Source organism: Ambystoma mexicanum, chromosome 1q, assembly GCF_040938575.1.
Source record: "Ambystoma mexicanum isolate Mex_15411 chromosome 1q, UKY_AmexF1_1, whole genome shotgun sequence".
Lineage (NCBI taxonomy): Eukaryota > Metazoa > Chordata > Amphibia > Caudata > Ambystomatidae > Ambystoma > Ambystoma mexicanum.
Window position 1 is genome coordinate 1,523,171,898 of NC_090922.1, and position 23,981 is coordinate 1,523,195,878.

General features: G+C 48.1%; 1 protein-coding gene across 8 annotated transcripts in view; it reads right to left on the reverse strand.

Moving 5' to 3' along the window:
- SZT2 (SZT2 subunit of KICSTOR complex) overlaps positions 1-23,981 on the reverse strand; it is a 2,035,845-nt gene that overhangs the window by 1,327,456 nt on the left and 684,408 nt on the right. For all 8 annotated transcript variants that reach the window (XM_069642429.1, XM_069642432.1, XM_069642427.1 and 5 more), the window contains exon 24: positions 13,228-13,366. In XM_069642429.1, the coding sequence (XP_069498530.1) occupies positions 13,228-13,366 (139 nt within the window). The remainder of the gene's footprint in view (positions 1-13,227; positions 13,367-23,981) is intronic.

Here is a 23,981-nt window from a genome sequence, read left to right on the forward strand (position 1 = left end):
AATAGAGAAGCCTTCGTTAGGGCTGCCTCATACACTTGAACTGATTGAGTATTGGTATTCTTAAGGCCATCTGTGACATCTTCCTTCTTTACGATTCCATTTTCCTCCACCCAGCCATGCTGTTCCTGGCATTATTTACCCTCTAACATTACATTAAACAGGAAGAGGATGACAATGTTAATGGACATTTGTACTGCGCACTATCACCACCGGAGTGGTCCCTTGGCGGTTCTGAAAGAGGAGGGGTTGAGTTAGTGGGAGGAAGCAGGAAAAGTGCAAGAGAGCAGTGATGTGCTGTTGGCGGCCTCAGCCCGGTGGGTCCGTTGGCTGGGCCTGGGGTGTTTGCGGCCGGTAGTCGTCGTGTACTGTTGTGCAAGACTATGTGTGTTTTGTTTTGTTGTTTCAGTGAAGTGAGGTTTGTTGTGCTGTAGTTTTGGTTGTGTTTGGTTTGGAGTTTGAGAGGTGTATGCAGAAAGGGAATATGTTATATTGCATTTGTATAGCGCTTTATGTACCATTGGTATGATCCCAAAGCGCTGTGGGTGGAAGGCTCTCGGGGACAGTGGTCCGTATCAGTTGGGAGAGTAGTGCAGCATATAGTGCTTTGGTGCACTTGGTTTGTGAGCAGCCGGAGTGGTTTTCGCGGGTTGGCTGCATTCCAATGCCAAATGGGGTGCGGTGGATGTGAGATCAGTGGAATGTGTGCAGCAAGATAGTTGGCCTCAGAGTCCGCATTCTCGTTGCCATGAGGCATGTGTAAGAGACTATGTGTGCCGTTAGGCTGATTTTTCTCGTGGGGTATAGCTGCGTTCTACCAGGCAGTTGAGGTATTTTATGAGCGACATAGGTATGTGCAGCTAGGCTGAATTGATCGAGGGCTGTAGCTGCGTTCTATTGTTTGTTGATGTAAAGAGTTGAGTGAGCATAATGGTTGTCTGTGGTTATCAGTGCGTGATTCCTGGCCGGTGAGGGTATGATCATTTGTTTTGGATGGGCAATCCTTTTCGAGATGTTCTGTGGTAGGACTTGGAGGGCCCATTTTCAGATTCCATGTAGGAATTTTGAGTTGGGTTGTTGGATTCTTCTTGGGATATTCTGCGGTGAGGTTTTGTTTCAGGTTAGTACTGATTCTCATAGGACAATGGCCATAAGGAGATGGGTATTTGACCATGGGCGGACCTTTGCATAGATTTTGGAAATGCCATTTTTTTTCCACTTTACGGAAGCCCATGTAGTCCTGGTTGTGCCGAATATGTGGGGATAGCAAATTCCATAGAATTGGTGCAAGGGTAGAGTAGGCTGACCCTCCAAGTCTGACAAAATTGAAGGCTGGGATCATAAGTAGGAGGGCCGTTCTCGACCTTAGGCTGCGTGTTGGGCTGTAGTGCATAGTCTTGTCTTGGAGGTATGATGGGCCGCCCTTGTGCACTTCTCGGTGGGTGATGCCCTTCGTCCAATAGGTAGCTAGTGGTAGGTGCGGCGAGCAGGCCAGATGTGGTCCCTTCATCTCAGTGCAAGGAGGAGTTTAGTGGCTGCGTTCTGGACACTTTGGAGTTTATTAAGTTGGTATGCCGTAGCACCCAGGTATAAGGAGTTGGCATAGTCCAATTTGGACATGTCGATTTACATAAAAGAAGACACTCTGTCGGGGAAGTAGAGATAAGGAAAGATGCATCTTAGAAGCCTGAGGTGGTAGTAACAGGATTTGGATACATTGTTGATCTGATGGGACAGGGTTAGGTCTGTGTCCAATATGCAGCCAAGGTTTTTGACTGTGTTGGAGGTCACAGAAGGTGGGGTGCAGAGGGAGGCATGCGAGTGGCTGCGGAAGTAGAGCTGTGTTGCTACATATCATGATCTCTGTTTTCCCTGGGTTGAGAAGGAGGTAGTTTCTAGACATACATAGGTCTATATCATTGAGGTAAGCTGCTAGGTCAGGCGGGTGATCAGAGCTCGTCTTGGGGATTCTCAGGAAGATTTGGGTATCGTCAGCATAATTGTAACAGGTGAGGTTGTGTGAGCAGATGAACGCTAATAGCGGGCTCATGTAGAGGTTGAAAAGGAGAGAAGAGAGGCAAACGCCATGGGGTACTCCGGTGTTCACTAGTCGTGCTGAAGAGGTAAAAGGGGGTAGGATACCAAAGGTAGCTGAGAGATCAAGGAGAACGAGAGCAGCACATCCTTCAGAGTCTGCTGTAACCTTGAGGTTCCCAGATCGAGAACAGTGTGGTTTCGGTTCCATGTCGAGGCATGAAGCCAGACTGTACAGGGTCTAGTAAGTTGTTGGATTCAGCAAAAAGGTTGAGTTGAGTAGGCGGAGAGGTTGATGAGTCTCCCCAGGAATATGGTGTTGGAGATGGATCTGTAATTGGATGGCTGAAGGGGGTCAAGACCTGCCTTTTTCAGAAGGGGTTTGACTTGTGCTACTTGGAAGAGGTCTGGGAAGGAGTCAGAGGTGAAAGAGGGATAGAGTATGGATCTAGCCTGTTCGCCTGCACAGGTGGAGAAGATTTCTTTGCAGAGGGAGTAGGGGCAAAGGGGAACCCAGAGGGTCTGTTGCTGGACAGTAGTTTATAGAATTCCTAGCTCGAGATTGGCTTGAAGGAATTGAAGGTCAGCGCTCTGGGGGGGGCGGAGGGGTGACGAACGCTGGCGGGGGTGAGGATGGAGAGGCTGACCTGTCTAGTGCTGTTCTGTAGAAGTGCTGGGCGAGGGGAGTTGCACAGCGCTTCGTGGGGGTTGTAGGGGCAGAGGTGCAACTGGGGTTCAGGAATTGCAAGATAATCCTCCTGTGGAGCGCTTTACTACTGTTGCAGCAGTTCAATATTATTTTATTATAGAAGTTATTTTGGCCTTTTTTCCGATCTCGCATTTGTAGTTACGGTGATGGTGGGCGAGCAGGGATTTGCAATGTTTTTTTTTATGTTCGCCATATGAGCTCGAGGGAGCGGTTATGGGTTTTGATGGTCTTCAGTTGATGCGTGAACCATTTGGGGATTGGTCCTTTGCGGGTGTGGGCAGAGCATGTGGTGGAGGAGTGAGTTGTTGAGCCAAGAGTCAAAGGATTCAATAGGTAGAGGTCTGTCTGAGGTTGGTAGTACCTTAACCATGATCCAGCATCTGTGGTCATGCGGGGAAACCGGGAGGACTATGGGTGGTGGGGTAGGAGTGTGGATAGAAAATAGTAGGGCTGAGTGGTCTGTCCAGATGAGCGGTTTTGGGCTGGGCACTGACAAGGTCAGAGGAGCTGAAGATTGCGTCAAGTGTAAGGCCTGCGGTGTGGGTGGAACCTGTGGTATGCCTTGAGAGGTTGAGTGCCTCTAGGCTGTCAACCAAAAGTTGGATCATGGGGTTGTTGGGTAAATTGAACCAGATATTGAAGTCACCCAGTAGGGTGAGTGAAGGATAGTTGGTCATAATGGTAGCTAGTGAGTCGCAGAGATTGTTCGAAAGCAGTTTGTCATATCTTGGTGGTTTGTTGATTAGAAGGAATGTGTGAGAGATAGTGGGTAACAGGGAGAGTCTGACCAGTAGGGATTTGCATGGCCAGGTTTCAGTGAGAGAGTTGGATATGTAGGGCTTGTGCAGGACGGCTTTTGCACCACTGGCTCTGTTGTGGGTGATGAGGGTGTAGTCGGGATGGAAGGCTTTGTGTGCTACTGGTCTAAAGTCATCCTTAAACCATGTTTCAGTGATGAAGATGAGATTGGGGCTCTCAAGAGGATAGTAGATCAAAGATGATGTGTCGGTTTCTGGCCATGGAGCGGGCATTGAATAAGAGGCAGCTGACTTGGTGGGTGGAGGAAGTTCCAATAATGCTGGTGGCTGGACGGACCTGGTGGCACTGGGTGGCTGGTGGGGAGGGGTTGGGAGCAGTGGTAGGAGAGGGTGGACGATGTTTGGCTAGGGCAAGAGGGAGTGAGGAGTGAGGTTTGAGTAAGAAGGGAGAGCGTGCAGTGGTGGGTTTGCATGCGATGGAGGTAGGTGTGGGCGGTGGGTGCTGTTGGTGTGGTGTGTGGGTACCAGCAGGCTGGTGGATGGGCTGCAGGTCTGGAGGGAGGTGTAGGTGTAGAGGCGGTAGGAGAGAGGTTGTGTGCGAAGAGGGACAATCTGGGAGTTGCTAGCAGTGAGTTCCTGGTAGCCGGGCTATGGGTGGTTGGGAAGGACTGATGTAGGCGAGGAGAAGCAAAAAGAGTTGAGGGTAGGGGCCGGTCACTTTACTGTTCATAGAGTACTTTGGGAGTATTCCCTGCTCTCCCCTTCTCCTATGTATCTTGAGCATGATCTAGCTTTGCTGCTGCTGTTCCACTGTTCCCTTGTAGAAAGTCGGGGGGACCGTGGATGAGTCTTGGGTTTCCCATTTGCCTCCTTAATGGGTGGGGAAAGGAAACTAACATTGTCAAGATAGGCCCAAGTATACCAAAAAAGAGAAAAGTTGAGAGAAACCAGAAGGTGTCTCACCCACTAGTCCCTGGGGATCTGTCATCCAGGTAGGCAGGACACAGCCATCGCTTTTGGATCCAGTTCCTGGGGGTGGACCAGTGGGGGAGGATCACCTGGATGAGGGGTCTTCGGGGAGTGGGAGTGGGACACTGGAGGGTGAGACGCAGTATCCCCGTCCCTGTAACACATTTACCCCATCCTATCCAGTAGGTTATTTAGGAACTCTACCACCTCCCACTTGCACAACTTTGACAACACAAACACTTTCTCACGTACAGCCCGCTCTAAGCCATGCATCTGACATGCCACAATACTATGGTGAGGCAAGGTCGGGCAATTATCGACAATCATTCACACCTGACTTACATTATACTCCCCCACATGGATAAAAGGAGGACCACGAGAGCACACTCAGCAAGGCAAAAAACACGAGGAAACAGCAGTTCCGAGATGGCTGCCCACCCCTGTTGGGCAGAAACCTGTGCAGTTCCCTTAGGGACCACTGCAAAAGATTTAAGACTACAGGTGTTGGCAGTAAACCCACTTGGTAGCAGTCTGTACCACCCAGATTTACCTGGTAGCTGTGGCTGAGCAGTCAGACTTCCCTCAAGAAGAGTGAGGCAGTATGCAAAGTATACATAATAGGCACTCAGATACAATAATACAAGCAAACACTGACCAGAGCTTTGGTATCAAAGTATATAATTATTTATTTAAAAACACACAGTTTGAAACACTCCAGCACTCTTATTAAAAAATATTCTAAATACAGCTACTATTGTAATATATACACCCCTTTTTCCTTATCAGATAAGTCACAGTAAAACACCACTTATTTTCATACAGAGGTGAGCGCTTAACTAGATTGCACTCCAATAAGTTTGTGAGAAAGGGAGGGAACAAGACAGAATATGGAAAGGTACACCACTCTAAGATTCAGGAACACTATAAGCAAGGCAGAAAAGCAAAAGTCACTGGTGAGCCAAAGTCCAAAGGCTGGGCCCACTCTTAGAGAGAGCAGAGCACAAATGCGCCCAAGATCAAACAGTTACACTAGGCTTAGAAAGTCTTGCAGAGGGTTCAAAAAGAGTTTAGAGAGGCTTAGGAAAGTTTAGCCAGGGTGTCCCAGGCTAACCCAGGTTCGAAAGCCGGGGGCTAAATCTACCCCGTACAGTCGGTAGCAAGGGAAGACACAGGACCTTAAGTGGGAAGGATTCTCCAGCGGTGGCAGTTGTTCCTGGTAGTGGGTGCAAGTTGCGTCGTCGTCCAGGGGAAGAGAAGATCTCGACTTGGAGGAAAGATGAAGGTCGTTGCACTACCAGGGCAGAAACCAGCGGCTGAGTTTTCCGGTTAAAGGTGGTACCTTTGTTTTGCGGTCGTGGTAAAACGTGGTAACCCGGTTGCCGGGGTGCTTGGCACGGGCAAGGCGGCCACGAGGTATGTCGGGAAAGCGAAAAGACGGTGAAACTGGTTATCCCCACCAGTCAAAGGAAGAAGACTCTCCGGCGGGAGATCTCTGTCGGTGGGAAAAGTGGTGAGGCAGCCCAGCAGGGCTCCATCGGTAGTGGTGTCGTGGCAGGTCGGCTCCGCTTCTCCCTCGTCGGATTCTTAGGTCCTGTGGCGACTTCTGAAGTTCGTCCCCAAAGCCCTGCTTTTATGCAGAAAACCCCCATTCACTCAGCACAGCTGTCACTCAAACATGCTAAGTGGAGTGCGACTTGAGTTGCCTAGGCAACTCAGTCCAGGGTGCCTAAATTCCCCTCCACTCCTCCTAAGTACCCCAGACAGAGTGGCACCACTTTGGAGGGCTTCTGTGGAGAAGCCCGCCAAAAAGTGGAACAAAGGGCTCGACTTGGGTTGGAGTCACAGAAGAGAACACAAACGCCATTTTAGAGTCAAGTTTTGGCAAAAAATACCAACCGGAGAATTAATATTAATTAAATAAACCGGCGGTATGTTCGAGGCTACCGTAAATAATTAAAGGTAGTAGCCTAAAACAATGGGAAATCCCATAGGAAAATATTTGCGGTTGAATATAAAAAGTAGTATCCACTGCCACCAGCCAAAACTCGATCAGGGGGGACGGAGACGTGCCCCCTCGACTAACAGACCCTGGGGCAATTGAATTACCCCAGCCAGTACGTCCACAATATGATGGTTTGTACTGGTTCTGTTCAGAATTTAAGACTAGTAAAGTCAATGGTGACTTTACATGCCCTGGGAGACATTGGTCAGTCCCAGGGTATGGAGTCTATACTGGGGGGTCACTATGACACCCCTGTGTCACTGCACTGAGGGTGCTGTGTAACACACATCACAAAAACACATGAAGCCCTATGGAGTAAAAGACCCCATAGCCCATTAAACACATCTAGATTCAAAGAAACGCACTCAAATCATGCCCAAGAGTGAGGGTAAAAGAGTCTCACTCTTGGCAAGAGAAAAAAATAAACCCCAAAAATCCAGCAAAGCTGCTGGGGGACTCACTAGGTTAGGAAATTCAGCCTAAACAGAGAATTCTCCCTACCAACCCCTGCCTCCCTAATTGCTAGCAATACCTGAGCTGTTCTTTGCCTGTGCCCAACTGATGCTCAGACCAGTTTGTATTGTGCCTGTTCACCCCTGCCTGCCTAATTATTAGCAATACTAGAGTTGTACATTGCCGGTGCGCCCTGCCTTCTTGGTTGACGCCCTGACTAGATTTGCTCAATCACTGTGCCAACCCAACTACTGCCTACCCGCAGCATGGTGGACAAAGAGCCCAACCAGGAACACATCCCCCCCTCCCACCTTTCCTTCCCTCCTTTTTCTGCCCCCCTCCTGCCCTACACAACCCGACGCCCAAACACACACTCCCCCTTCCCACCCGCCAGCCGAGGTTTTAGCGAGCTCACAATGCCGCCCAAGGCATCCCCAACCTATTTCGTGCCTCCCTAGACCCACCATAATAAGAAACCAGCTACTAAGAGCACGCCTCCCACTGTCTCCTAACACCACTAGGAAGGAAGTAGCTCAATTCCCCCCTCCTTAAACAGACGCCCTCGACTCCATCCAACGACCACAAATATGCAAGACCCTCATCCCGCCCCAACAGGTGGTAATCAGTAGCACCCTCACCCACTTCACTCCAATGCGCTCTTCAACACTTGATCACTCCCAGCTCTTGCCACTGAAATTCACAACCTCCTCACTGACATGGATTTGGACATACTCGCAATCACGGAAACATTGCTTCATAGCGCCTCAGGACCAGCCACATGCTTAGCCCTACAACTAGGCTACTCCATCATCCGCCAGGACAGGACAACTAGCAAAGGGGGAGGTGTGGCCCTAATAGCCAAAGACTCACCGGCCATTAGACAATTCAACACCTCAGTAGGTGAGAATTCAGATGCCCTCTCTGCTAGACTCTACCCGTCGCCCAACAACACCATCACCTTCCATATTATCTATCGTCCCCCAGACCCACTTCTCAACTTCCAAGGTAATCTCCTACACCTGCTAGGGGACAACCTAAAAAACTCCACCAAAACAATCCTTTCAGGAGACTTCAACCTATGCTTCAAAAACACGAAAGACAAACAAAGCAAGTCTCTCGCCAAAGCCCTCCAGGAAATGAGTTTCCTCCAAAGAGTCACTGACCCCACGCACACCAAACATTGCATCCTAGATTGGATAGCCGACCACAATTGTGCAGTAGATATCAGCGCCAACACTCCATGCCCTTGGACCAACCACAACCTCATACATTTCTTCATTCCTACCTCGAATACTACTAAACCCACCCGACAAGCCCCGCCAGCTCTAGCCAGATCCGCACGGCTCCTGACTAAAGACAGGATCCTCCCCCTCTTAGAGGCCTCAGAGTTGAAACCCCTGTTCTCCAAAGACCTACCTGGCACTGGTACAACTCTACAATCAAAGCAGCGGTAGATGCCTTTGCCCCGCTAGAGAGAAAAAAAGCGAAATCAAATAAACACTCCAACTCTGGTTCACTTCAGAACTACTAGCACTCCACTCCCTCAAGTGCTCTGCCACATTAAGTGGCAAGCTTCTCCTCACAAGTCGACGCTACGGGCCTACCAAACTATGGCCACTCAATACAAAAAAATCCATTAAGATAGCTAAAGCAGCAAACTACAACACCAGAATTTCATATGCAAAATCCAAATCTAAGGAGCTATTTTCTATCTTCAAGGAACTATCAGCCCAGCCCGCTAACACCCATGAGACCGCTAAAGATGAAGCTTGGTGCACCAACATCCAGTCTGCCATGCTAAGTAAAATCGACCTCCTCCTGAATTTCTTTTACTCCCATTACAATGCACTAGACACACCTCTAAAGACGCCCGAGAACAATGATAAAAAGTGCTTCTCCTTCCGAGAAGTCACTGAACCCGAAGTTTTAGTCATCATGAAACAAATCAAACCTTCACTGTGTAAGGGGGATGCCTGCCATGCTAATCTCGTAAAAGACTGCACAGACTCACTAGCCTTACAGCCTTCATCAACGCCTCCTTTCAATCTGGGATTGTCCCCTCACGCTCAAAAAATCATGGGTTCGCCCCTTGCCTCAATAAACGTCCCTCAATCCAGATTCGCCAAACAACTATAGGCCCATACCTACTGTTCAATTTTTACTTAAAAATCTTCGGCGGGCCTGTTGGCATTACACGCTTCTTCGACGTGTCAATCGAGGACGTCTTAGGGGTTTGTGTGTTTTGGCTTAGGTGGTGCGTGTGTGCCCTTGTCGCCGGGGTGTGTGCGCCCTTGTCGCCGGGGCGTGTACTCCCCATAACAGAGCCAGTGGCCAGTCTCTCTGGGATGGGGACGGGCATCTGGGAAACAAAGGGTTCCGCTGAAAGGTTAATGGCTTCCAGGTCGGAGCCATGGCTACCGCTCGAGTCCGAAGCAACGGCGCCAATGGGGGAATGACTCTCAGGCTGCAATGCGTAGGCCGGCCACCGTTTTGTCCTTTAACGTCTTGGGACGAAAGAGGTTGCAGGACTTACAAGAATGCTCGCCATGATCTCGAGGTAAACACCTATTGCAACTGCGATGGGTGTCCCTTCCAAAAGAATTTGTCGTTATAAATTGGACAAAATTTAAAGGGCGTCCTCTCCATAGCCAAGGAAGACTGCAGCCAGACCAAATAGAGAAAGAGAAGGGAAAGGAAATGCATTCTCAAAAAAGAAAAACCCAGGGCCCCAGTCTCGCTACTGTACAGGCCTGGCCAGAGGGCCGAGGCCGCGGGGTCGACAGACATCGATCAGTGCACCAGTCGCTGTGAAATAGTGGATGTCTTCGGCAGCATGGAGTGCACAAAGTAGTGGTCGAAAAGAAGTAATCAGGACACTAGACGATCATAGGTCGTGGGACAAAGTAACAATATTGAGCAATATCAACTCTTGCGAGCTCCGCATAAGGCGACCAACTAGTTGGGTGAAACAAAATCTGAGGGACCTCGACGCATGAGGGATTTTGGGTACACTACATGTCATGTTAGAGATAGTATTACAGTCATGCTCAGGTCCACTTCCCCTTTCCATCTTAGAAAGAAAGATGCAATACTCCGCGATTACCACTAGATGTCGGATTATATGATTCACAAGCATCAGAAGTTATGTTTTTTTTAAAGGTATTTATAGCACGCACTGTCACCACCGCAAGTGTTTTCTAGGCGCTCAAGCAATCTGAAAGAGGAGGGGTGGGGTTAGTAGGGGTAGCATTAGTAGGATAGTGAGAGCTGTGATGTCCTGTTGGCAGCTTCAGTTGGGTTTCCATGCGCTGAGCTTGAGTGCAATTATCAGATAGGCGAGAGGTCACATGTGCTGTTGGTACGGTTATGTGTGGTTTGTCTGTTGTTGCGGTGTGGTGAAGTACGTGCGAATTGCTGTGGAGAGTAGTTGTTTATGTGGGTTTTCCGTGTGAGAGGTGTATGGGGAAAGTTGAGGTTTTTCTAGTGTTGTATTAGTTTTTTTTTTATCTCGTTAATCTTTGCATTTCTGTTCTTTGCAGCACTTCTGCAGTTATTCTGTGAGTTTGGTATTGTAGTTTGTCCGTCTCGTTGGAAGGAATAATGGGATGGCACTTTTCCTCCGAGGTATGCTTAGCACCCCTTCCCTCACCAGACACATCTCCCATATGTTTTGTAATGGAACTCGTTCTACCACAACATTGCTGTCCAGTACCCTCAAGTCCAGACAAAGTTTGATCTGCCAATTAGCCTTCCTCACTACCACAATGGTCACACACCCTCACACACCCCTCTAATGTTTCTACAAGTTTTTATAATTCCATGCTCTTACAACTTGTGGAGCTCTACCATCACATCTTCTGGAAGACATATGGGACAATCTGGGGTTGGCACCGTTTAAAGCACACCAATTGTTCCTTGAAAACCTGATCAATTCCATCCTCAACCTTACAAGTACCCTGCTGTTTTACCACAGACAAGACAAAGGCTTGCACACTGGGATCCAAACGGATTGCCATCTCACTCTGCTCATACCACCCCAACAAGCATCTGCCTCCTTTTGGCATACACTGGTATAAACCAGTTAGAACAAAAACAAAAAAAAACATCTTGGATCAAAAAGTCATGTGGTCAAAACGGCTCTAAAGAATAAAATGTTGTGAAGCAGGATTTAAAAAAAACACAATGCCCCAATGGCTACCAAAAAGGTACATTTGGCTACCAATGCAGTAAAAAGGCTTGCACCTCTGCTGCGGTCAAAACTAATGGGCAGCTGCCACCAGTCTATACCCTAAAACCAATGTAGGGTGATAAAATAACTGTAGGGCACAAAATGGAGTGCCTGAGAGGTATACCCGACTGGGCACCTTAGGGGTGAGCAAATAACATATCTTAATTAAGGAACAAAAGCAGTTGCCAGGGGGATTCAGAACTTCGCCTGGTCACCAAAAATAAATCGGTGATCCAAAAGAATAAAGGGAAAATGCAGAAAGTTGTGTGGCTCTAAAACGTGGCTGTAGAATCCTCAAAGAAGAATTCTGTCTTTACAAGTTGCAAGCCTTTGAGTAATATGACCATTCCTCATGAGTCCCTTCCCTTCGCAGGTCCCGCGACCAGGTCGCCAAGCAGACGCCAGTCAACAAGTCCATCACGTATTGGAGTTGCAGAAATGATTGATGGAGCGTGTGGTGCCATGACAGCATTCTCAAGTCTTTCAGTCCCACATGAGTTGATTCATTCCGTTGGCAATCCAGGTCCCGTGATGGTAAAACATCCCGAAGGTTATGTCATTCGCCAAAAGAGGAAACACTTCCCATTTTTGAGTTCTGCATGTGTCAACCAGCACGCATCACACAACCGTATCAACAGAATGCTTTAATCTGCATTGAAACTAGAAGTACCATGATAGCATTGTTCCCATGGGTGTAATTTTAGAGGGGGACAGGGGTGTTTGTCCCCCCCAACTTTCATGGCGCACCATTTTGTCCCCATTCATTTGGCTGGGGCACCTTTTCCTCAGATGTCATGACCCCCCCCAACATTTTCACTCCACTGATTGTTCCTTTTAGAGTAATGGCTGGTCTAAGCCAAATCTAAGCTCTCAATCATAGGGAGCCAATCCATGCAACATATCACCAAGAATCCAGTCAACAGACCTATTTCCTTCTTACATCGTTGCAAGTCGTTGGCAGTGCCAAAGATGGGAGCAGACCTAGCCTCTGCTCTTATCTATTCACCACTGTCCATCAGCCAGTTGCCCAGATCTAGGGCAAATCCACGCTAGGGGTCTACATACATGCTTTTGGTCACTGTCCTTGCTCCCTTCTGCTCTCCAAGTGACTGACATCAACCATACTTGGAACTGCTCTTGTGGAGTCCTGTATCCTGGTCTTCTCTCTACTGCACTGCCTCAGCTCCAGTAATAATTACCTGCATGTATCCTGTAGCATGGATTTGCCTATGGAGACCTTATAAGACCTTTCTGTACAGTCTAAAAGTATGCACAAGGTGTGCTTACCTAACATTTTTAAGTACTTACCTGTGTTTGTAAATATTTTGTGATGCACAAAAGGTAGTGTGGACCTACCTTTACAGTGTGGTGTGTGAGTTACACTTTATTTCCAGCCCTTTTCCCTCCTAAGCATAAGGGCAACTGCTCAATCACAGAGCCATTGCAAGAATCAGGAACACCTTTCTAACAAATGGTTGTACTACTCAGACCCACGCCACACGACTTGTATAACACCTCCCAAATATGTGTCCCGTGACATACATAAGCAACAATTGCTATCTTTTGCTGTAAGTGGTTAGCAAGGAGAGGGATAAGATACTTGTGCAATGATGCATGCTGTAACTTCACATGTGAAGTCTCTCATTGCAAAGGTGAGCAGTGAGAGACACAATACTTCTCCACAATACATACCATCACCTCACATCTGAATTATATCCTGGAAGAGGTGAGCAGTCTGAGTGTTACCCCAGATCTGATATGCACCCTTTATTCCACACCTGGTGTCTATGCTAGAAGATGTTAGCAATGGGAGTTCCATTACAAGATGTAGGTCTATCCAAGTAGAGTAAAAGGTGTGTGTTACCCCTAAGCTGATGCACAACATTAACGGGTCAGCAGTGAGTGGCATCAGTTGCACCGACTAGGATATAAACTAAGTGAGTGGGAGGTGCTGCAACTGCCCTTCACACACAGAATCTACACAGGGGGAGTGCAATGTGTTAGGCTGGTCAGCAGTGACTTTACTCTTGTGTAACATACGTTCACAGCCTGCGGAGAACCATTGGGATGTTCTTACCTGCAAAGGTGGCTGGAAGGAAGGAGAGCAATAAGTGGTGTGTGTTCACCAGTTTGGCATAGCAGCGCCAGCGCGGTAATCGAGGCTCTGCACCAGGGGGCATGGTGTCATCCTCAGTCAGCTCCGTGATGCACAAGCTCTGAAGAAAAAATAAAAATCAAGGTGCTTAGTAAAAACAGAAACAAGTAATGAATTGGTTGAAGAGAAACAGGAGGCGATCTAAAAGGCCCCTGATAAAGTACACAAAGCAGTAATGAGAAGACATTAACTCTAGGAAAGGTGTTTTTAGGAAATAATTGCTTTTCGCAGTATTCCCTCCATACACATCTATGGGGACCCAAGCTTTTTTGCTTTTGTTTTGAACCGGTATTGACTTTTCACAGTTAAGTACAGCCTTTTTATTTGCCTTGCCTATATAAATACCTAAGATGCTCTACAGTCGTCAGGAAGTTACCAAAACAAGAAATATGCTGTCCAAAAACTAATATTAACTGCCCCCACCCTATTCTAACCAAGAATAAAGTCAGGAGAATGTCTCCCTTCTCCCGATTGACTCTTTCGTAGAATTCTCCTCTGTTTCAAGGATATTGGCAATTATTATAGAATTGTTTTTTTGTCACCTGTACAAGTTCTTGCCTCTCTTTCATTAGGTCTTTAGGTTTTCTTCTTCCCTCCGGATTGACTTCCAGGAATCCCTTGTAGCTCTCTGTCCTATCCTTTAACCTAGGCTGATCGGCCTTTTGGATTTCTTTAACAGACACTTTCTTAAAGGGTATATGCTTTCTCCCTCTCCTGGAGTGATTTGGTGTGTGGCTGTTTGATCTTATAGGCTTCACTTGTCTTTACGTCATGGAATTCTCTTTCCTTTATTGGAGTTTTTTCTTCCTCCGATTCATTTTGCTCTTCAGTCTTTAAAGTATCTGGTATTTTCCCTTCTTCCAGAGTACTTGGGGCTCTGTTTCGATAGTCTCTCCCTTTCAAGCTTAAAGACGACACTCTTTCTTAGAATAGTACAGTTCCACTTCATTAACTTTACATTCCACTTCTCAGCTATTTCCATGGGAACAGTTTTGCGTGATTTATAATGATTCCCCAGTGGCCTCCCGGTTCTCCGGGTTACCTTGGTATCTGCAGGGGAAAGTCCAGGGCCGGTGCGTGCTCGGATCTTCTTCATTCGTTCCTGTTCTCCGGTTTCTTGTTTCTGCCTGTGTCTCTTTTTCTGTCGGTTTTCTGAGTCACATATCACTTTGTGTAACCAGCTGTCTTGCTGATTACGCAGGCAATTGGTTTTTCCATTGTTATATGGGTGCACTGCCCCACAAAGCGGTCGTAGTTATGCCACCACCAGGACATGAGTTCTCGTCTCTTTGGCTTCTCCGTCTCGCACTTACATATGCTGCGCTCTCTTCAGTTCCGCCTCCCATGCTTTTCCTGGGCTTCCCCTGTGTGCGTACACCTCTCTCAGCTTCACCACGGCTCGGCATGTACTCTTCTTCTAGGTTCTCCCGTCCTAGTTAAAGGGAGGTCTTTCTTTGAAGCGACAGCTTCTCTTTCTTTTCCGTACCAACATGGATGAACCTTAGTGAAGTAGCTGAGCTGTATACAGTTCTTCATATTGGATGATCCCATATATGCCACCACAGGGGATGGCCTAGGGAATTCCTCATAGGAACGGGAGTCCATGTTGCCAAAGGAAGAGTCTCTCCCGGTGAGGTCCAACTTGCTTCAACCCCTAGGAAGGGTGTTGCTGAGCAGGCTCACCTCCCTAGCCACACGGGGGGAGGGGAGGTTCCCTTTGGGGAGAAGGGACAGATTTACTGGATTTGTCACACAAAGGCATGGCTTTCTCCGGGCAAAGCAGTGGTATGTGCTTGTGACCGGATAAGGGGGATGGGACCGTCTGGTCCCAGTCCACATCCTGGCCAAAGTATGACTTATCCGGAAGATGTGTAGTCTGGAGGTTGTCCATGATTGGACAGCCCATGCAAGTCTCAATGGTGCATATCCTTTCAATTTGGGAGCTCGGTGACTCCAGCTTCAATTTAGGATACAAGGACTCCTCCTGCAGCCATTTGTGAGATAGTCATTGGAGCCAATACCCCTTTGAAGAAAAGCCTACTGCCAAAGACCCGTTGACTGTCACTACAGCCGTACAGTATCGCTCTCCAGCAAAGACCCAGAGAAACCATGCTCCTTTGTCTGATCTCCTGGAGGCATTCATCAGTACATCAACCCTGGGACCAGTATGAATAACCAATCCTGTCCCCTGCTTGAGGATCCTGCCCTTGGAAGCAGTTCAAGTGTCTGAAGGCCACCCTATGGACTGACCAGCTCCCTCCTCTGCAACTTCATTACGTCTGTCACAGATCAGGGTTCGGTCTTTGAGCTCTGCTAACCCTCTGCTGGTAAGACAAGAGGCCTTTCCCTGCAATTGCAACTCTCCAGCATGGAGTGGCTTTCAGAATCTGCTTCATTTTCTCTGCCACAACAGTCGCCTTCCGCCGCCTGACTACAGTGTTCATCACCAACTCTTGCCTTTGTGTCCTCAGGTCGCCTGAGGTAGTCCGAATCATAGTGGTCTTCTCTACATGACAGGGTTGTCCAGCTATCAAGTCTCAGGAACTCTTTCGCCAGAGCGTTGACACACCCAATTCAGACAGGACCCAAACCCATGTCGAAAGTGCCCTATGCACCAGTAACCCCAACACCCCCCCTCCAATAGAACCAACACACACATTGGGCAAGTGGATTCAGAACCTCAAGGGGACGCTTCTGATGACATTTGAATGCAGGGGTCTGTTTATATTCCTGTTTCTACCCCCATCCTTCCATAGAGTCCAACGAACGCAAAGTCCTACCCTACCTCTGCCGGTCAAGACCGGTGAAGTTCTGACCAGAAACCCACCTTGGCTTACCCATTGATGGTGGGATTGGGAAGGAAAACCTCTAAAGAGCTGCTTGCTTTGTTCTTAACTTCCAGGCACACTTACACCTACATAGTTGCTTTGCCAACATTTATTCTGCCTTCTTAAAAGACTCCTAACTTTCTGTCAATGCATAGTTAAAGATCGTTGAATTTAATAAAAACCGAATGGCCAAAAAAAAAAGTATGACTCCTAACGCCCAACAAAGAGCTACATGTGGGACTTGTGACACTCAGGTCACAAAGCCCCATCTCCTTTAGCATGCAAGGACTTAAGGCCTTTTTTAAATTAAGGTATTAAGGTTTGTTAATAACTTTCCTGAATCTAACTGGTTTGTTATTAGTTAACCATTCTTTACTTCACTGACTTTAGTGTGTGCTTACTTGAATTTGATCAAAGGGTTTTAAAAGTAAAGTGTTGGTGCTCTTTAGTAAGATCACCACATGGTGGATGCACAACAGTGTGTTTAGGAATTCGTTCTGTCAGTTTTTAATTATTAAGAACCCTCTGTGTGTGACCAACTAAACAATTCACAAGTCTAAGCCATACTGCTGTGTCAAACTACCTTGATAGAGTTTGGGTGGTCATTAGTGTCATTTCACGTAAAAACCATCTTAAAATGTTCCAGGGAGAAAAAGAAACCAGAGAAGGTAGCATAGAATAAACAGTGTGTGCAAGAGAGGAAAAGGGAGGGGGAAGGAATGTGAGGGAGTTAGGGAGGGAAGGGGAAATGATCCTGTCATGAAGGGACGGAGACCCGCCTTAACCTGTGGCCCAGCAGGGGGTTTGCCAGAACCAGGGCGTTGGAGTTGGGAGGTCCCAAGTCTCTGTCCCTCGCATCTAAGCCTAGTTAAGTGAAGTATCACCTTTTCATGAACCCGATTTTGTGCACAATACTTCTTGTCCCATAAGACTGTATTACCCAGAATGCATGGCCGTGGAGGAAAAAAACATTCCAACCAACTGGGAGAGCGCTTGCGTGGAACTGCAAAACCGTGGAGCAATCTGCCAATCACTACAGAGTGCATTTCGGTCTCCTAAGAGACTAAGCACAGGGAGTTTCGGGCACCTCCCTCACTTCCACGCCCCACCCGTCGACAACAACCCTTCTGATTACATCTGTGACGACAACAGCAGTGGACCACTGTCCGCCAAAGTCGTGGACGGCGCCTACGACACCACCGACGGGACCGTAGAGTGCAGCACTACCGTCGACGATGAAACCATCTGAGCTTGTTGTCGGAACCACGTCCCCCGGCTTCGACTTCACCGGAGACCTGTATTTTTCAGAAGAACCGGACCGGTGATTTGACGACTCCCGGCTGGACAAAGACTTGCGATGGTCCCTGGACGACGAGTGCTTCGATGAAGACTCCTTCGGTTTCGCCAGGGCTTTCTCCAACACCAAAGACTTCTCGGGCCTACCACCAGACCCCTTGGACTTGTCCAGCCGACCATGCTTGGACAACGAGGAGCCACTTGGACAACGAGGAGCCACTTGTCTTCGAATGATGCAGCCTAGACAAAGACTTGCCGGCTTTCCCCAACTCCAATGCAGGCAACACTGCCCGATGCTTCTTAGCAGGGGGTTCCGCCGAAGCCGCTCAGCGATGCTTCGGGGATTTCTCCGCTCTCCCTGAAGGCTGGCTCCCCCGGGCCGGGCCGAGCCGACTTCCGAAGCCGGGTACGTGCCCTCATTAAGCCAACATATGAGCCGTTGATTATGGTCTTTCAAGGTCTTCTGTGAAAACCCCCGACATATCTCGCAGGCATCTGCTGTGTGATGGGGTAGAGACAGTAAAGACAGTCCATATGACCATCGCCTTCGTACACCTTCTTCATGCCGCAAGTAGCACAAGGCCGAAAAAGACACTTCTTCTGGGCTACCAATAACATCCTAGCCCACGAACCAAACGCACGTGCAAAAACATGAAACACGAGGTGATCCCAACAGTTTGGAGATGGTTGAAATCTGAAGGGAAGCCGCGGGGGCGGGGCTATTTATACCAGACGTCCTATTGGTGGGGCCGAAAGCACCCAAAAAGGAAGTTGATAGGACACTAAAGTGTCAAGGTTTTCCATAGGAAAACGCTAAGTTGAAGTTACTGAGGTTTCCCAGCCTGACGACGGGGAAATATTCATAGCATGTGAATCCATTAAAGATCCAATGCTGGAGAACGGGAGAAACAAAATCTCCCGATGGATGAGCGACGCCGACTAGCCAGAGTTGCCCAGGATCTCTGAGCGACTGTGCGGCTAAGTCTGGAAGATGTCGGCAACAGAGCCTCTCAGTATCAACGCCAGAACTTTGTAGATCAAATCCCGGGAATAAAGGTAAGGGGGTAGAGCATGAGAGGGGGAGGCAACAGTGATTACATGCTAAATATCACATTGAAAACGAAATGTAAGAATGAGTGTAAAACCCTGTGAAATCACAACAGTGCGTACTGGGGGAACCCAGTAAGTTACAAAATGTTACATTTGTCGAACATTGTAACATTCTAGAAAAAGGCAGTGGAAGCCATTTGATATAAAGTTTAAGTACAATGCCCAGCATTAGAAAAGAACAGAGGGGCAAAACAGTGGAAAGGCCCACTTTAAGGAAAACGAGGAGCAAGAGAAACCAAGTCCTAACAGAGGCAGAACTCAGTACAAGGAGACCATAGAACTGAAAACGAGAGAAAGAATCATAAGAGACTATATTCAGAAGGAAAATAAGTTGAACAGTAAGTTCCTCTGGAAGACTGGCAAACACCGGGGAATATTAACAGGAAATGTGTACTACAGGAGCTCATGAAAAACTGAGAGTTTGGACTAATGTTACTCATTGTCTTATTTTGAAAACACGAAGATAACCAAAACCTTTCTTTTGGAGAAAGCCCTGAAGGAAGGGCCTCACAAACAGCAGGCCAAAAGGGAACGTGCCAGAGGGAATACAACCTAGTAATCTTTATGTAGTAATGAAAGACACACTCTTCAGGTGTAGGTATATGTAGTCCATTTATTCAGGTCATGTGCACATACAGTTTAAGTACATGTAATAGAGAAGACAACCCACTGGTCCCCACCACCATGGTAGCTCATTCAACTGGCACTCATAAGCATACATTCCAACACTCAATCTGACATCACCGCTACCAACAGGTGACCCACACACCACAATGGGGAAGGAAGGAAATACAAGCCACTTCACTTTAGTGGTTCCTATTAGTGATAGGGTAAGCTAGAAGAACAAGTTACTTCTTACCTTGTAACGTTCTTTCGATGGGATGTTCCTCCGACGTATTCCTTATCTTTGGTAATTCGTCTCCAGCTTGCTGGCCTCGGAAATTTTTTCTGTGTAGAGAGCGCTGCGCATCATCGTCCGCCAAGTCGATGTCCCTCGACAGCCACCATAACGGCGCCGACGTCACCATGCCCATAAATAGCCACGCGCGGCGTCCGTTGCTCAGTTCCGTTTTGTAGCATAAAATAAGTCATGCCTGAATTGGTTATTGACCTTGAAGGAGCGTAAGCTGCAACCACAAGGGAAGTATTACTGCGGGGATGGTTGGGAGGGGCGATAAGGAACATCCCATCGAAAGAACATTACAAGGTAAGAAGTAACTTGTTCTTCGAAGGGATTCCTTATCTTTGATAGACTCCCATAGGAGTGGCATGTAATTGGAGGTGGGAGTAATAATGTCATGTATCCCTTTTAGGAATGAACCGAATGTAATACGGCTTTTCCAAATCTGGTCTCTTGACTAGCGGAGGAATCCAGGTTGTAAAATTTTGTGAACGTATGTGCGGACGACCATGTGGCAGCCGCACATATGTCTCGGACCAATACCCCTCTTTGGAGGGCCCAAGAGGCTGCGATACCCCTGGTTGAATGAGCCCCAAGATTTTGGGGTGGCTCTTTCCCTGCCAGTTTGTAACATTCCAGAAAGGCCAAAATAATCTACCTGGAAATGGTCTGTTTTGTTATGGGTAGTCCCAATTTGTGACCCGAGTATCCTACAAACAGTTGGTCAGCTTGCCTAATCCTAGCCTACATCTGCTGATGTAAAAGCTCAGAGCTCTCCTTGGGTCCAGTCTATGTAGCCTTTCTTCCTCTTTCCCCAGATGGGGAGGAGGGTAGAACGAAGGTAAGGTAATTTTCAGAGTAATATGAAATTCAGAAACCACCTTTGGGAGGAAATTAGGCTTCACCTGTAGGACAACTTTGTCCTTATGGAAAATCGTATGGGGGGGTTTACAAGAGAGAGCTTGTAGCTCGGTCACCCTCCTAGCAGATGTTAATGCTACCAATAGGACAGTTTTCAGCGTGAGAAATCTCAGCAAACAAGAGTGGAGTGGTTCGAATGGAGTACCCATTAGGACGTTTAAGGCTAAATTTAAGTCCCATAAGGGAACTTGGAATGGTCTTGGAGGATAAACATTAGTTAATCCCATGAGAAATTGTATTACTAGAGGTAGATTGAAATACGATGGTTCCTCCGCAGTGCGCTTGAAGATTGAAAGCGCTGCAAGATAGCCTTTTACAGTGCCAACTTGAAGGCCTGAGTTTGCCAAGTAGAGTAGAAACGATAACACCGTTGGTGTACCAAATGAAAAAGGGTTGATATTCCCTTCTCTACACCAGCTGCAAAATTTGTTCCAATGGCATCGGTATAAAGACTTGTTGCTGGCCTTCTGGCTGAAAGCAACACCTCCATGACGTTATCAGGGAGGTCCCAATCCTTGTACCTCACCCTTTCAGAAGCCAAGCGTGAAGGTTGAGGGTTCTGATGTCTGGATGGAGAACCTGACTTCCCTTCTGCGAGAGAAGATTCTCTGAGTGGAAGACGGATTGGAGGGCAGATGGACATATCTAGAAGGTCTGGGTACCACGTTCTCCTGGCTCAGTCCGGGGCAATTAGGATCATGGTTTTCCGGAATCTTCTCAACCTCCTGATCATTTGAGGAATAACAGGGACTGGTGGAAACTCGTAAAGGAGTGGGAACTCCCAGTCCACTACGAACGCGTCCCCTAGAGCCCCTCTCGAGGGAATTTCCCTTGAACAGAACAGATCGCACTTCCTGTTGGTGCTTGTGGCGAACAGATCCATCTGAGGGGTTCCCCAAAGGGCGTAGATCTCTTGAAGGACTTTCTGAGCTAGCTCCCACTGGTGGGAGACTGTGCTCTGCCTGCTCAGAGCATCCGCTGTCAAGTTCTTCTCTCCGGCTAGGTAGACTGCCGATAGAGAGATTCCTTCCTGAATTGCCCAAAACCTGCGCTGCATTGCCTCTCTGCACAGTGGCAGTGACCCTACGCCTCCTCTTTTGTTGAGGTAGTGCATGGCCACTGTGTTGTCCGTCATTATCAGGACATTTCTCCCCTGTACTGATGGCAGGAAAGCTTTCAGCGCTAGTCTGATCGCTCTCAGCTCTAATAGGTTGATGTGTAGTCTGGACTCCGATGGAGACCAACGACCGCTGATGGTCAAGTCGTTGGCATGGGCTCCCCACCCCGTGAGTGAGGCATCTGTGACTACTGTTATCTCCGGCCACGGTTGCCAAAACAGTTCTCCTTTCAAAATGTTCTCTGGATAGGCCCACCATAGAAGGTCGTGGGCTACCTTGTCCGGAATCCGGAGGAGATCTGTCATTCTCCCTGAGAATTGCGACCAGAGTTCTCAGTGCCCACTGAAGAGATCTCATTCTCAGGCGAGCCTCTGGCACAAGGAAAATGCAGGATGCCATGAGGCCTAGCAACCTCAAAAAGTCGAAGGCTGGGAGACGTTGGGCATTTTGGAACTTGTTGACTGTCTGCAGAATATCTTGAACCCTCACCGCTGGTGGCGAGGCTTTTTCCCAGGGAAGTGTCCAGGACCGCTCCAATGAACTGGAGTCTCTGTGATGCTATCATCTGTGACTTCTTTAAATTGAGGGAGAAGCCCAGTTTGTGAAGGAAGTGGCATACATAATCTAGCTGTATCTGAGCTTGTTCCGAAGACACAGCCCTGATCAGCCAATCGTCCAGGTAGGGGTAGACGTGGATTCCATCCCTCCTTAGACTCGCAGCCACTACCGACATTAGCTTGGTGAAGACCCTCTGGCAGAGGTCAGCCAAATGGCAGAACTCGAAATTGATAATGAGAGACGCCAATTGCAAACTTCAGGTATTTCCTGTGTTAGAGATGGATTGGCACATGGAAATAAGCATCCTGAAGGTCCAGAGATACCAGCAAGTCCTGGAGCTGGAGGGCCTGAAGGATCTGAGAGAGTTACCATCTTGAACTTGTCCTTCCTGAGGAACTTGTTCAATTCTCATAAGTCCAGGATGGATCTCAGTCCCCTGTCCTTCTATGGTATGAGAAAGTAGGGGGGGAGTACCAGCCCTTGTTCCTATCCGCTACAGGTACCGGGTCCTATGGCACCTTTCTCTACCAGGTCTATAATCTCCTGCAAGAGGAGCGGATCTGGATCTTTTAGAGAGCTGTGCCCCGGTGGATGACTGAGGGATGTGTAGAAAGGGTAGGCAGTAACCCTGGGCAACTGTCTCCAATGCCCAAGCATCTGACGTTATAGCCTGCCATTCCGTCAGATGGTGAGTTAACCTGCCCCCTACAGGTGTTTTGTGTGTAAAGACCTCAGAGTGGTTTGGGGGCGGCTGATGCAGATGCCGAGGGTAAAGAGGCACCTGCTGCTGCTGCGGCTTTAGTACTTTTGACCCGTCCACCTCGGGTGGATCTCCTTTGGCCTCTTTGAGCCAGCTGTCCTCTGCCTTTCCCGAATGCGGAATAGCGAAAGGACTTTCCTCTCCCAGAGGTTCCTGAGGGGCGAAAAGGAGTTTGGCGGATTGCAGCTCCTAACGATTTTGCCGCTGCTTTAGATGTCTGCAACTTTTCCAGACTGTCATCAGCCTTTTTACCGAATAAAGAAGAGCCGTCAAAGGGCAAATTCAAAAGTCTAGCCTGTACATCTGGAGCAAAGCCAGACTTTCGCAACCACGCATGCCTGCGGATTGTCGTACTTGCCGCCATGGCCCTGCTGATACTGTCAGCGGATTCAATGCCAGTTTGAAGTGACTCGCACATTGCATCTTTGCCATCTTTAATAATGTTAAAGAAGGCTTCCCTTTCCTCTCCTTCGGGTATGCAGTCAGCTGCTGATGAAGCACACTCCCACAGTGTGTGACTGAACCTGGCGAGCGTACAGGTGGCGTTGATGGACTTCAACGCCATACTACAAGCAGAAAATACTTTTTTTGCCATAGAATCGTACCTTTTGTCATCTCTATCCTGTGGGACAGTAGGGTAAGCGGACCTGCTGCTTGATGAAGTTGCCGCTAAACCACCAGGCTCTCTGGAGTCGGGTGTTTTGATAAGTATTCAAGGTCAGCCGCAGCTACCCTATACTTGGCGGACAATCTTTTATTGACTGCAGGGATAACCTAAGGAGTTTCCCAATTAGATGAAATCTTTCTTTGTAAGGCTGCATGGAAGGGGATCACAGGATCCTCCTGTGGACCTTTGTCTAATATGTCTGTCAGATCATCCTGTTGAAAAACAGGTGAAGGCGCAGACCAACCCATAAATTCAATAATCCTTGCCATCAGGGTTCTATAGGGTGTTTCGGCATGTTCCCCTGGGTCTGGTTTAACAAATTCAACTTCTGGGGAAGTGTCCAGCCCACTTGCCTCATGTAATGATTCCTGTAGGTCTTTCAACCTTCTTTCCTCAGAGGTGAAATCCTCTGAAACAGGTAGTGTGTTCCTCTGCAACCGGAAGGTTTCCTGGTCAGAATCCTCCCCTTCTTCATAGATTGAAGATCATCTGGGGTACTCAGACCTCGGAAATGGTG